Genomic DNA, 14,562 nt, shown 5'->3' with positions numbered 1-14,562 from the left:
CGAAGTACTTTTGACTTTCGCAACACCATTCAGATTCTGCTGCTATGTCCGCCTTTCTAAAAGCTCGTCGTGTATACAATTCGAGCTTCCCTGATTTTTTTTTAACCGCGTTCTGCAGCATCATGTACACCCGAGCTGTGGTTCAAGTCGTCAGAAGTAGCTCCTTTGCGTCATACATATGCAATCGCGTTATATTCGTAGATGCATTGTGTTTATTCGCTATCGTTTCTTTCGTGTAATTTTCCCTGCTCGCTGCACGAATAATCTGTACCTCCGAAAAGCGGCACTATACTGTGTGCTACGTGGTAGCCGCCATGAAGAAAGAAGTAGACGGGCGCGTTGGCGCGCGCGTTACGGTCACGAGATTGTGGAAGAAGAACGGCGTCGATTCGAGGCGGACGAGCGAGCAAGCAAGCCCGAGGACGTTCCTACAGGCACCTCTGCAGCCTCACTGCACAAGCGAGAGGTACGGACAACACGTCAGCGTTCTCACTTTCCTGCGCGACAGCTCACGGGTGCCTAACCGCAAGCTACAGCAAGCGTTCCTTCCGGGCGCCAGTATGCAATCACGCGGCCCTATAGCTGGGCTATCGTGTCTAGGCTCTCTGGCATTCATACATGCTCTTCATATATATGCCATGGTGCGGTAGCCGTTTTACAGCGAAGCTGTATACCTCTACCGTCCAAGGAAATTTTCATGTCGTTATATGCAAGAAACTCCCCATACGTGGGTCGATCCCGGAGATAGTGCAACGCCGTCCCGACCCGCGGCGGAGGTGAAGCAGGCGGTAAGCACTCCCCATACGTGGGCCGATCCCGGAGATGGTGCGATGCCGGGCCGACCCGCCGCGGAGGTGCACTTCGCCATTAAGGGGCCCACATACACAGCTTCGCTGGTCATCCTTCTTCACGGAGTGGAAGGGCACTGAGAATTTTTGTGTAGTAGGTATTTCAATAGGCGGCCTTGCTATGAATGCGAACGAATGCATGGATCTAGGATTCGCTTGGTAGCGGTGTTCGTCGACACCACGCTGTGCCACATGTATTTCTGAAATTTGTCGAAGCTGGCTTTAAGGATGATTATCTCGTACTGGTGCTTTTCTTAGTTGCTCCTTCTTGACAAGCCTGCTTCTTTATTTTTCTCGCTTTCAATTGTAAGCATGTTTTCAAACCGAATAACAATTCCAGCCATGGATTATGCATCGATGTTTGAGTCCCATTTCTCGGAGTGAAGTATTGATCATCGTTCTGTTCTCGATCATTACGTACGCCATCAGTTTCCAATAGAGGTAAGGCGAATGCCCGAATAGTATATCCCTGAAAATAAGTATTTTTATATATAATTTATTTCCATATAGCGTAGGCCGGCCGTCTTGGCGATAACAGGTTTGGTTAAGAAGGTGGGTAACAATGTGGCTAAACGGTTGGTTTGCTGAACCATGCAAAATATGTTTTTTTTCTTCTTTTTTTTCCTCAACGCCGAGTAAGTTAGCGCTGTGGGAGCATCGCAGTCGGGGGCTGTAGAATAATTTTGAACTGTGATGATGTCATTTAACGTTCACCGAGATCACAGCACTCAGCCGTTCACTCGGCTGTCATCGCAATGCGGGCCACGCAATCGGTAATCGGACCCACGACCTTTCCGCTCTGCATCAGAATGTCGTAGCCGCTCAACCAGCACGGCGCATGCATTCCTATTCTCGCTAATATTATTCGCTTACATGGAACCTACGTTAATTATCTATAGTACGATCTCCCGCATACTTAAACGTTCTTTCAGGTAACAGGTTTGTGAAACGATGCTCCGGATAAGTGTTACATGTTTGCGGAATACTGTTCCAAATAACAGTGGCTATTTAATGAAAGTAAGGCTAGTAAAATAAATTGGAACGTCGTTCTGTATATTGCGTTCTTTTATTCGGAACGCTGTTACATTCAGGTCAGTTGAATATATTTGCAAAAATTTAGCAAAGGTGTGCAGCCAAAGCAATAAGTTACACCGGACAGCTGTGCAAACCCTCGAGCGCTTTTAGCATACAACTCCAGTGAAAATGTTTTCAGGACGGATGCAGCTTCACAGCTGTAGTCGTAAAAGTGCTCGCCGTTAAACGTGCCTAGAGTGGTGCGAATGTTCAAGTGGACGCTTTCGGTGAGTCATTCCTAGTTCCATGCGAATAAAATGTGACCGAGGCGGGTAACATATATACAGAGTGATAGCCACTGCATATATAAAGCAGGGTATCTCTCGAGCGTCACTGTATACAAACTCTCCCTGGCAATCCTGTCAAGGCATTCGTGAGCTACGCGATCTCAAAATATGACCTTCCGGAAAAGTGTCCGCTCGTTTGTTTGTTCAATCGCGTCCGCTTCCGCTGGTTTTAACGGGTGACGCGATCCCCACGTACTGTACAGAATCCTACACATATAATATGGACACCGAAATGAATACCAGTCGAATACGTATGGATTTCTCCAATAGCTCCGCAATTAAACCCGAGCATTTCCGATATTTCTTCAGTTAGAATTTCTGCCTTTATTGTTCTAGTTTAATGACATCCGCGATTGAGCAAGGAGACAACGCCTGTTTCAAATGCGCTTGTCATGAACAACCGTGTCGTTGTGGATTATTGAAGAAATGAATAAAAAAATAAAATGCTAAACACTTTCATTTCGAGCAACGTAACGAAAAGCCAGTTCTTTCGCTATTTGTTATTAAATATATTAAAATGCTCGCACACTGCTAGATATTTTTGCCAAAATTAACTATATCTTAGATTTTTTCTCTCTCTCCCCCCTAATCGTGGCCATACAGTTCCACCAGAAATGTAAATAATCACAGCGATAGGCGCAGCGGTTGTAGTGCGAGCCTCGTAGAGAGAAATGCAAAAAACGAAAGAACCGCAAGTTCTCAAAGCTAAACCGTAGTCCTCGATTGTACGGCGCCACTCGTAGCCCACTGCTCAGAGGTGCGACGTTAAGCCCAACAGATTATTGATCAGTCTACGGTTACGAATTCAGCAGAATGCAGAAAGCTAGTCAACTTCAGACAACGTATCGGGCACGCAGAAAAGATAAAATGTGGACATTTACAGTAACACTGAAGAGAAAGAGTTATCTGACCCGAATTAGCAAATTACCCTTCCAAAATAACAAAAGAGGCCCTCGTGCCGGTAGACAGAGCTTGCTAAGCCTGAAAGACCAAAAAAAAAGCAGGAAGCGTAAGACGGGTTCGACATTGCCTTGAAGCTTCCTCACCTCTAGACAACATGACGTCGCGCTTTTTTACGGCTTCTCCTAAAGCTTAGTTATTAACGCGATGGCGTTAAAGAACCCGTGTCAAAAAGAAAAAAAAATGAGGCGTCTGCGTCGGACGTCGTTTCGACAAAAAGGTTTTCGAGCCACGCATACCCAGGCCCTCCATGTGACGCAAGGAATTTACTAAACCACCTGAATTTCTCAAGCTATAAATACGCGGAAAAATCGTACCTACGAAAACCTACGGACATGATAGCTTTCGGACGGTAATTTCGCTGTACGAGAAAACAATTTTTTTACGCGAAAACTAAAAAAAAAACTTTTCCAGCGTTTGTACAATTCACAGACATGCCGCAGCGTCCGCCATTTGCGCGCGCTGGCACGCGGGTGTCTTGGGGGTTCTTGAAGGTGTCGCCCAGTTCCATGCAATACCTCCAGCTGGCGCTCGCCTCCACCGCATCGCATGTTTCGGCTCGAAATTCGAAAAATAAAGCTTTTGCCTTCATAATCAATCTAATAATCAATCTATTACTTCACTATATGAATATAAGCTGAATTAGTGTTGTAATTTAGTCTGCGCGCGCGCGTGTGTGTGCGTGCGTGTGTGTGTGTGTGCGTGCGTGCGTGCGTGCGTGTGTGTGTGTGTGTGTGTGTGTGCGTGTGCGTGTGCGTGTGCTTGTGCGTGTGCGTGCGTGTGCGTGTGTGTGTGTGTGTGTGTGTGTGTGCGTGTGTGTTTGTGTGTGTGTGTGTGCGTGTGCGTGTGTGTGTGTGTGTGTGCGTGTGTGTTTGTGTGTGTGTGTGTGCGTGTGCGTGTGTGTGTGTGTGTGTGTGTGTGTGTGTGTGTGTGTGCGTGTGTGTGTGTGTGTGTGTGTGTGTGTGCGAAGAATTCTCATAACCCTGTCTCTGTGTTCCACAAACAGCTGCCCTGCCCCCCTCCCGTAACGCTCACCCCGGTTCACCATGCCGAAGCCGACCAGCAGGCGCCGGCGCACCGAGAAACAATCACACCAAGGGTCCAAGCCCAGCGAAAGCGGACCAGGGCCCGATCGGCACAGTGATGCTGCCTTTCCAAACTCCACTGCGGACACCGGAGCCGCCGTCATCAGCCCGCAAGGCCCCAGTGCTCACGCCTACACTGGGGCCAATGGAAAACCCCGGGACGAAGGCATGCAGTCAAGACTGTCGGCGCTGCCTTCTCCGCCATTCGTCGCCAGGCCGCGCCAGAAGCAAGATGGCGTCGGATCGGTCCGAACCACGCCATCTCCGACGGCTCCCTGCAATTCGTCGTCACCGATAAGTGCCAATGTGGAGGTGCGACTGCACTTTATTATTACTGCCATAAAAGTTATACGGACACTCCAGGAAAATTTCCGCCGTCGTCGTCTCCACGATTTTCTGCGCGAAGTCCAAGTGCCCTAAGGTCGCAGACGCGCGCCTTAAGGCCCGTTCACACTTGCGAGTCGCAGAGGTCGTGCGACTGTTCTGGTCGATAAGCGGCATTGGTCAAAAAGCGACGGTCGCACGCCAGTCGCACGCTGCCCGAATCTCCAGCCTTGCGATTGCGAGTCCAAAACCGCTAAACAAATCAGCGAGGCCCCGGAAGTAGCGCGCGATACTTTGTGCATCCGGTTGTCATTGCCGGCGGCCAACACGAAACTATGTCGTTCCCGAGAGCTCTCGTTTTAACGAGAAAGCGACCCGCAGGTAGTTGAGGGCGCCGTTGCAAGGGTCGACGTCGGTCGACGTCGGCGCATTAATGTAAAAATAAATGCGTGGAGGACGAATAAAATCGCGTCGCAACCTGCGCTCTTGCTAGAAATGTGGCTATACGAGTCATCCAGGGAACACGGTGACGTATTAGCGAAGAGTGAGTATTCGAAAATGAAATACAAAAGGCAGAGGGCCTCACTTGCCTGTTCGTTGCAAGCTTGCCTATTCCTTGTAGACGTCCTGTATTTAAACACCCTAAATACACGCAAAAATTGCCGCGCGGCTGGCCGCTCGAGACATTTGATGTGTTTGTAAGCATGACACAGCTATAACGTAACCTATCTTTCATCTAATACCCTCCACCCAGGCGGTCTGCAAAGTAATAAAAATATCTACGCGTACAATCATCTGTACGGTTTATGTAAATGATGTGTAAGCATTTGCTACTAATCACCTGTTGTTTCGTCGTCGTATGCTGCTGTGTTTTGGCATAATTGTGAGAAACACCGAGAAAGACTCGCGAAACGGGGAAGCGCGGTTGCATCACCGAAATGTTAACTGACACCAGCATGAGACGACGAAGAAGAGGCGAGTAGCTGCAATGCTCACTGTTGTTATATGAAGCACCGTCACGCACCCTCAGTGGTTCTTTTTCAAGACAGCCATTGACTGCAACAACCTTCCCTCAAACGTCGTCCTTCACGTCGACCCTGTTCAATTCAAAGCCACCGTTGAGAATCTCTTCCTAAACATTAACTCCACCTACCCCTCTGTACGGGGTCCCCACCCCTGAAGGACCCTGTGTACAGGGTCCTTGAGGTATTTTCAATAAATAAATAATGGCTTATTCGAAGAAAGTCACGCATCAAAATACATTTAAACGTAAACAGGGTATATCATTAACTAGCAAGAACAGACCTTCGGATATAAAAGAAACACAGTCAATAAATCATTACATATCATTAAGATGAAAACATACTTTGACGTAGTGTAGACTCATATGTTCTAGTATGGAAAGGTCAGTCAGAACGCCATTTATGAATTAACTTCTTGCTAATGATGGCAGCAACATCGCAGGGAAAGTCGTAGGAGAAAAACGAAGCGGCAATAGTTTATCGTACAAGCACATGGACGGGCAATCTGGAGGGCATCACCCATGCGTTGAGACATGCGCGGAAGTGCTGTGATATAAATAAATAAATGTAACTATTCGCTTCAGGCCAGCGTCGTTAAACTGTAGAGAACTTTAGATCTGCCTGACCTTTGAGCGCGTCATATGAGCGCTCTCGCATCTGACCTTTCATTTTTTTCATGGAATCGTCCAGTGTAACCGAGTTTTGAAAGACGCCGTTTTCCTTCGCGCAACATACATTTAACCTTGGTCAGAACACGCCTTCAATCTAGATACTGTCAAGCTGCTGCCACGAACCTGTTGAGCCACTTTTGTATCCCCAGTACACGCGTGGACTGGAACCATCGGCCCGCTTTCATCGCTCACTTTCCAGATTCCATCAACTTCAATTAGGACTGCCGTGCACCTTGTTAACTGTTTCTGCGCATGTCGCATTTCGTTAGACAACTTCACTCTTTGGTGCATTCATGCTTTGAGAGTTTTCCAAAGAAATTAATAAGGTAACGGTGAATTAGGCCACTGCCAAAGCAATCCACATACAAAAAAAAACGCCCGTGCAGCTGACGTCACCCAGCCCCGAGTTCCAGCCTCAACAGCAACCCGAGCCCGCGGTGGCGTCGGCTCAATCGTCGCCGCTGGGCGGCCCGTCCCCGAGACTCGACGTGGTCACGGGAGAGCGCGCGAACCTCGCGATCCCCAGTGCCGTCGACACCCGGCAAGAACCCCGCGCGCCTCCCATTGGTGTTTCGGACGAGCTCCGGGAGAAACCCGCCGAGACGCCGGCAGCAGCGCAGGCTCGTGCTACGACCGCAGCGGAGGAGCTCGAGCAGCAGGCGCCCAGCCAGCCGTCACCGCAGGTCAAGATGCACGGCGACCTTCCGGCGGCCAAAGCAGTTGTGGTAATGCAGCATGGACGTGTTCTCGTGAAGCTGATGTTTCCACTACTGGCTCTGCTTAAGTCACATTACCTTGTGAAGATCTGCCGTTGATATTATTACTATTAGCATTATTATTACTATTATTATTATTGTTAGTAGTAGTAGTAGTAGTAGTAGTAGTAGTAGTAGTAGTAGTAGTAGTAGTAGTAGTAGTAGTAGTAGTAGTAGTAGTAGTAGTAGTAGTAGTAGTAGTAGTAATGCCGGCATCACCACCACCCATTCTGTAACTCTAACGGACCACGGGCTATCTGTCCTACACGTTACATATCCTGTTCACCTCCCAGTTTGCCCTTTTAATATCAGCTGTCGATTATCGGCTACACCCGTTTGCTCTCTGACCCGCACCACTCTCTTCCTCTCGCTTAACGTTGCGCCTAAGATCTTTCGTTCCATCGCACGTTGCGCGGTCCTTAACTTGTTCTCAAGCTTTCTTGTTAACCTCGTCTCAAACGACTCACTGCGGCATTACTCCTTGACATAAAATGCGCCAATGATAATACAGATTCTTTTCATGCTTACAAACAGGCTTCCCAGAAGACTCTTTAAATTTTTATAAATTTACAGAACCCTCCAGCTGCCATCAGTTTTGCTGTTAAGCTTTAGTGTTCTACAAGTGAACTTTATTGTTCAGTGCGAAAAAAAAAGCCCATACATGAGATCGACACATGCCGCACTTTCTTTATATCTGAACACATCAAGAATATGTGCCTACAGTAAACTATCCGTTTTCTTCGCTAACTTGACTGTCAGAAATGCATGACCGGAAGTGTTCTGGGGTCATGAATGCACTGCTGCCACAGCGTGGACAAAAATCGTCTACAGCAGATTATGCTATCATAGAGGCTCTGATTGAAGCCGGAATCGGTGGCCGCATATTTCAGTGGCTCTGCAGTTATTTGACCGACAGGCATTTCTTCGTGATGACCGAGGATGGCGCCACGACTCAACACCAAACCTTCTGTGGAGCACCGCAACGCGGAATGTTGAGCCCGACGCTATTCAACCTAGTGCTCGTTGGCCTAGTCAGATGCTTGCCCAACACAGTTCAAGTATCAATCTATGCAGACGACATCTGCATTTGGGCGTCTGCTGTAACACGACTGCCGGTGCGAGCACGGCTACAAAAGGCAGCTACGTTAACATCATTGTACTTGCGAAAACAGAACTTAGAGCTGTCTTCAGAGAAATTCTGCCTTGTTACATTCACTCGGAAGGCAATGAAGCGTTACTCTGCATGTGTCAATGGGCAAGCAGTTGCAAATGCACGAAAACACCGCTGTTTAGGGGTAATTACCGACCGCGACCTATCATGAAGCCCGCACGTTTCATACCTAAAGAAGAGGTTAATGGCAATAATACATCTGCTCAAATTTCTCGGCGGAAATTCATGGGACACATCGGTGCGGTCAATGCTGCAGCTTTACAACGCCTTGTTCCTCGGTTTCGCAAGATACAGCCTTCCTGTGCTTTGTAACACCTGCAAAAGAAACCTGCGTGTACTACAGGGACTACAAGCTCAAGCTCTAAGGACCTGTCTCGGTCTTCCGAGGTGTGCGTCTACAGCAGCAACGGTTGTCATAGCTCGACATTACCCAATACCAACGTACTTGGCAACCGACGCTCTCAGGACGCATAATCGGCACGTTGCCCGACTACCTTCTCACCATCTTGCCGCTCTACCCGCAGAAAGGCCACACGCAACTTTCGGTCGTGTAATTGTTGTCAATCATACCTCATTGCCATCGAACTACGTGCCTGCAGCAAGACCATCCTCGCCTTTATGGTGCCTACGCAGACCTGAAATACGCCTCACCATCACAGGAATCAGGAATAAAGCTAACATGCCGTCGTTTGCCCTGAAGCAGGCCACATTAGAACCTCTACATGAGGTGCACAGTGGCCGCGTACACGTTTACATCGATGGCTCAGTCACATCTGCAAGTTCAGCTGCTGCTGTGGTGATACCAACAAGGTCCGTCAAAATACAGCTAAAAACATCCCATGTATCATCAACGACAGCTGCTCAACTGATAGCCCTGCGTGCGGCTGTTCATTTCATTCAGGAGGAGCCACCCCATGCATAGTCAGTCTTCTGTGATTCCAAGGCAGCCCTACAGAGTGCACTCTCAGCACTGCGCCATGGATCACATGAACAGCTCGTCGCAGACATAAGAGAGGTCCACCATGGCATAGTTAACGAAGGACACGATATATCAGCGGTTGCCTAGTCACTGTAGCATACATGACAATGATCGAGTGGACGCAGCTGTCTGATCTGCCCGTGATGGAGTCAACTGTGTTGCCATTCGTCTTTCGAGAGCCGACGCAGCGTAAAAAGTTCCTGCACTTGCGCGTGACCTGACAATAGCTTAGTGGAATCATCCGAGTACACAAGTGCACGCCTTCATACCCTGGACCCTAATTTACAGCTGTCTTCCGCCCAAGCTTCCACGACGTGAGTGCACCCTTCTAGTCCGCCTATGGCTTGGAGTAGCATTTTCAAACGCGTACTCAGTTCTTATCGGAATGGCCAACAGCCCACTTTGTGACTTCTGCGGGTGCAATGAAACAATCGAGCACCTTCTTTGGCAGTGCTCCCGTTTCAGTCCACAAAGAGCAGTCCTCTCAGCCACCCTAGACAAACTGGACAAGCGCCCACTGTCAGAAAACAAGATCCTTGGAAACTGGCCTACGCGAGCATCAGCGCGATCCGCTATGACGGTGCTGCTGCGGTATTTAAAAGACACGGGACTTAATGAGAAATTGTGACTGTACACTGTGTGACGCAGGATTGTACGGTGACACTACGTAACACTGGGAACGCCCCTGCAGGCTGCGTGACAGTGCCCACAGAAAGTCAGAAACAGTTCCTGTGTACGTGCGTGCGTGCGTGTGTCTGTGTGTGTGTAAGTTTTATTTCTATTTTTAATTTTTTTAATTTATTTATCCTTCTCTCTCTCACCTATCACATCCCTTTGCCCCTCCCCCAGTAAAGGGTAGCCAACCGGAGATAATCTCTGGGTAACCTCCCTGTCTGTCCTTTGCCTCTCTCTCTCTCTCTGTTAAACTAAAAGTTTCTACCCCGTGTATTATTTGGTGAATATGTTAGCTTTAGGCATGTTAGTATGGAGCATCTTAGTACAGGGCAGCTTATATCTAGTAGAACCAAAATATTGTTTCAAAGTTGACTGGTTGCACAGCAATGTAGCTGAATGCGGTCAAAATGCGCATTACACAAAACGTTACTGGAAATTTATGGGTACGGATCCCATATAAGAAAGCAACCCAGATAACAAAAAACACAACTGAACAAGAAACTACAGCGCTCTCTCAGACAAGAGATAGTATTAAGGCACTAAAGAAAAAGAGACACCACAAACAATTCCTATTGATTAAGTTCTCCCCTTATAAGTCAGTGGTATCCTTATAAACACTTGGGGAGGTATTCTGTAGAGACAGACGTGGACAGGCGCTACATAACCATGGTATTCCTACGCCATCAAAAGAATTAGCATTGCGTAAGTGCAGTTTATGTTCTTTGACGATGAGTTGAACTTATCGCATGTGTTTGTTCCCTAAAGGACAATGGGCCCTTTTCACATAGTATAAAAGTTTCAGGTTAATTGTCTTGTACTTTTAGCAAAAAGGGGGTTGCGAATAAGCTGGATGGAAGACGATTTATATTGGATGCATCATCGGGGAAGAGATGGTATAGTGCTTTGACTTGACCTAGTTTATTACAGTATTATATGATGGTGCGTTATGGGAAGCGGATAATGCAGCACCCCTAGATCATTGGCTTATTCCTTACAGCTGGTTTGCTTTTTAATTGAAAATTAGAAGAGCTACGCGAAAGCAACATTGCGGCGTGTCAACGTGTTCTGGTGTTCAACACTGACCTGCTGCCAACCCGTGCTTACAGGGCGGCCGAAGCAATGAAAGACACGCGCCCAAAGCCAAGGCCTCGTTTGCCGTCGAGGCCAGGAAGCCCTCTGCTGCGGAATTGTACCATGCCTTGGAGAATCTCGGAAAATTTGTGAGTTGCGTCATGCACTGCGTAACATCCTACGCGGCATCGAAGCTTGCACTTCGAGCAGGGTCAGACGTTGATGCATGTAGGCAGACAATCGGCGAACTTCACTTGCCGAGCAGCACAGGTACTGGTTGATGTAATCGTAATTTCCAATAACCTTTCTTGCAGGCGGAGACGCCTCCGGAGTCAGGGACGCCAAGACCGACAAGTTTCCTGAGAAAGAAACTAATCATCGCATTAAGCGTGGTATGTGTGGGCGTTAGCGTGCTCTTCATGTTTGCCGTGTTCGTGGTCATCGCGAAGAAGCCTATTGCGGTGGCCTCCAACCTATGCCGAACCGAAGACTGCGACCAGCACGCGATCCTGCTCACCAGCCGCCTCGACCCGAAGCTCGACCCTTGCGAGGATTTCGCTGCCTTCGTGTGTTCTGCGTGGCGGGTGTCGCGGGCGCACAGGGAACACGCAAGGTCGGTCATAGACGACCTGCGCTTCAGCTGGTACGACCACTTCGAGAACACCTTGAAAAGGGGCGCGCTAAGCCTTGCCGCGGCAAGGAAACCGCACGCAATGTACACCATGTGCCGGCACTACTTCCCTGCAAACCTCTCGCAGATGGAATTAATCTTCAACCTCATCAAAGAGTACAAACTGCAATGGCCGGAGCCACCCACGAATCCACAGGATCCGTTGAGTATGCTTGTCTTGTTCAGCTACAAGTGGGAGCTGCACTTCTGGATCACGGTCAACTATCTGGAGCATTCCCTCAGCGGCAAGCGACGCATCCTAGTCAGACCGGGTCTGTACCTCTCGATTCTGCTTAACCAACACCAGGCGGTCGCGCAGTCCTATGTCCGGTACTGGAAGCAGTACCTGTATCTCTTGCATCCGAATGCCAGCACTCGCCCAACTGTAAACGAGAAGCTTGTCAACGAGATATGGAGGATTGAAGACGACGTGCTCAACAGCTTGCAAATCGTGGCCGCGTCCCCTCGGAAGAGCCCCGCGTTGTTTTCGTTCGGCAAAGTACGCGCCTACGTTCCGAACGCTTCCGTCACCCTGTGGCGCGAGGCATTCCAGAGAGGCATGTCGCTGCAGCCGGCGCTAACCGACGACGACGAGATTGCCTTTAGCGACGTATCGTACATCAGGATGGTCTCTGAGCTACTGGCCAAGTACAGTGAAGTGCAGATCAATATGCACATAACGTGGCTGGCTCTGCAGTATTACGCCCCCGTAGCCGACTACTCCGTTCTCGTGGGCTATTACGGCAGCAGAGAGAAGGCGGAAGAGTACCTGCCGGTTTATTGCGCGCACAAGACAGAGGCCGCTTACAAAGTGCTCGTACAGGCCCTCGGCTTCCACACCCGGTTCACGGACCAAGACAGAACGGCGATCGACGCCGGCTTTCAGAGCCTCGTGTCGACAGCGGTGGGAAAGATCAACAGCGCCCGCTGGATGGGCGACGAGGAAAGGGCGAGGGCTGCCGACAAGGTCGCCTCCATACGGATGGCCCTCTGGCCGCCAAAGTCTTTGCTGGACAACGACACGCTTGAGGGACTTTACGCCAACTTTCCCGAGAAAGCGCCGTCGTTTGCCCAATACTGGATACAGGCGCTGGAGGCTGCAGCCCGAGTGAACAGGACGGCAGATTTCAGCGAGGCGCTTCTGCTGCTCGGGAGCCACTTCTCGACGTACGCCGACTACGACTACATATCTAACGTAGTGAGAGTGGCGATGGGCGCCGTCGCAAAGCCAGCGTACTACAGCCATGGTACCAAGGGCATGCTGTATGGCGGCCTGCTCTTCCTCGTGGCTTTGCAGCTAGTCAGGGCCATCGACGACGAAGGGATCAGGTGGGGGCCCAACGATAGCGCGCTCGGCGACTCCACCTTCTCGGCGCCTGCGTTAGAGGCGTACAGAGCCAGGTCGCAATGCCAGCACGGCGCCAATGACAGCGGGAGCGCGTTTCCCGATGTGCCCGCTCTGGAGATCGCCTACTCCGCGCTAAAGGAATCGCGCTTTCGAAACGAGAGCGAACCCACAGCCCTGAGCAAGGATCTGCCGGAACTGAAGGTTTTCTTCATGACTCTATGCTACATGGCATGCGCTAGCCCAGGCGGTAGGAGCAGCATCACTGCAGATTGCAACAAGGTCGTTCGCAATTCCTGGGCTTTCGCCGAAGCGTACAGATGTCCAAAGGGCAGCAAAATGAACCCGGAGAAAAAATGTTCGTTCTTCGCGTGACCTCTCGCCTACTAGGGCGCTCGTTTATGTACAGTTAGTGCCATATCGCGTGGTTAAATATGCCGCCGTGGTTTTGCGTTCTGTCGTAGACGTTATATGCGCTACTTTCTTTTCTGTATATTGTTTCTGTTCTGTATATTTTGTAAACTTTCCTGCGTGTAAATTACGCTGCCCATATCTCTTGTGAGGCAATATTTGGCTGGATGTCGGGAATTTCGATGAAACTTTTGCATTCAGTTTGCAGTGTTTACGGGGACGAGAACTTCGACGTGCTTTTGTATATTAATTTGTGACATCAGTCGAGCACGTGATACTCGTGAGCGGTCGAAGAACCATTCCTTTATACGGTCACGTGTTTCGCTTGTATTGACTCATCTGAGGAAACGTTCGCATTATATTTTTTTATTCGTACACTTATGGGAATGGGTCGCCACAAGTCCGGTTAACGGCGGGTTGACACTGTGGAGTCGTAACATCCTGTATATGTGTTCATGATGACACCACTAAACTAATAGTGAATGTGTCGTTTTGTGTTCTAGTGACTGCAGTGTGTTGTCTTGTAGATGTATAAGGTAGTCATTACAGATGCCTTGCTGCTTTTTACCCGTGTCCTGATTCAAATAGCGATGGCTATTCAAGCTCTTCTGTCACTGCACCAGCGTGTCATCGCTTAGATTATAAACTTCTCGGGAAAGGGCAACTACATGCCAAAACTTTACATGTTCGTTCGATCCTTGCAAGCGATGCTTAAGCTCAAGGTTAGGCGTATGTGTTCAATTCTCGCAACATAGTCACGCCTCAAGGCAGGACGCATGCTGCGAAACTTTCTTCACGACAGTGCCGTCCGCGATTGGCCATCGCCGCCTCGACTGTCTCGTTTTCACACCAGCCCGAACACTGATCAATGAGCAAAGGTTCTTGCGTGAGAAGTTTTAGGAATACTTCTTACGTTCTCCTTTTCTTTAGTCAAAGCATGAAGTACCAAGAGGCCCATTTTAAGATATTTACATTTATAACGTTTTTCTGAGGCCAATTCGCGCTGCTGCAGCAATTGATAGATCCCACTGTAGAGCTTGACAAAAAGCAAGAAATCGCAGCCCAAGCGCACCGTACAGATGGTTAACCAACGAAACTGAAACGTGTGGCACTGGTGTTTATCACTCGGTTAATCCCGACAGTTCATTAAACGATGGCTTGGTAGGCTGCCGGATCCTCGGTACGCAGTAGCTGCGTGAGCTCGGCTGCACGAG

At 49.1% G+C, this 14,562-nt stretch overlaps 1 protein-coding gene across 1 annotated transcript; it reads left to right on the top strand.

Annotated features, from left to right (window-relative positions):
- Positions 1-362: 362 nt before the first annotated feature.
- LOC135905925 (endothelin-converting enzyme 1-like) lies at positions 363-13,915 on the top strand. The gene is made up of 5 exons (XM_065437045.1): positions 363-466; positions 4,176-4,566; positions 6,658-6,996; positions 10,958-11,071; positions 11,237-13,915. The coding sequence occupies exons 2-5, from the start codon at positions 4,216-4,218 to the stop codon at positions 13,310-13,312; spliced, it is 2,880 nt and encodes a 959-aa protein (XP_065293117.1). The 5' UTR covers positions 363-466; positions 4,176-4,215; the 3' UTR covers positions 13,313-13,915.
- The last annotated feature ends 647 nt before the right edge of the window (positions 13,916-14,562 follow it).

The sequence above is a fragment of the Dermacentor albipictus genome, chromosome 5, assembly GCF_038994185.2.
Source record: "Dermacentor albipictus isolate Rhodes 1998 colony chromosome 5, USDA_Dalb.pri_finalv2, whole genome shotgun sequence".
NCBI lineage: Eukaryota > Metazoa > Arthropoda > Arachnida > Ixodida > Ixodidae > Dermacentor > Dermacentor albipictus.
Note: the sequence above shows the minus strand (reverse complement) of the source record. Positions and strands in the feature narration are given on the sequence as shown.

Coding starts and splice junctions, on each gene's coding strand:
- LOC135905925 (XM_065437045.1), top strand. CDS start 4,216: ATGCCGAAGCCGACCAGCAGGCGCCGGCGCACCGAGAAACAATCACAC. Junction 4,567..6,657: donor CGATAAGTGCCAATGTGGAG/GTGCGACTGCAC, acceptor ACGCCCGTGCAG/CTGACGTCACCCAGCCCCGA. Junction 11,072..11,236: donor TGGAGAATCTCGGAAAATTT/GTGAGTTGCGTC, acceptor CCTTTCTTGCAG/GCGGAGACGCCTCCGGAGTC.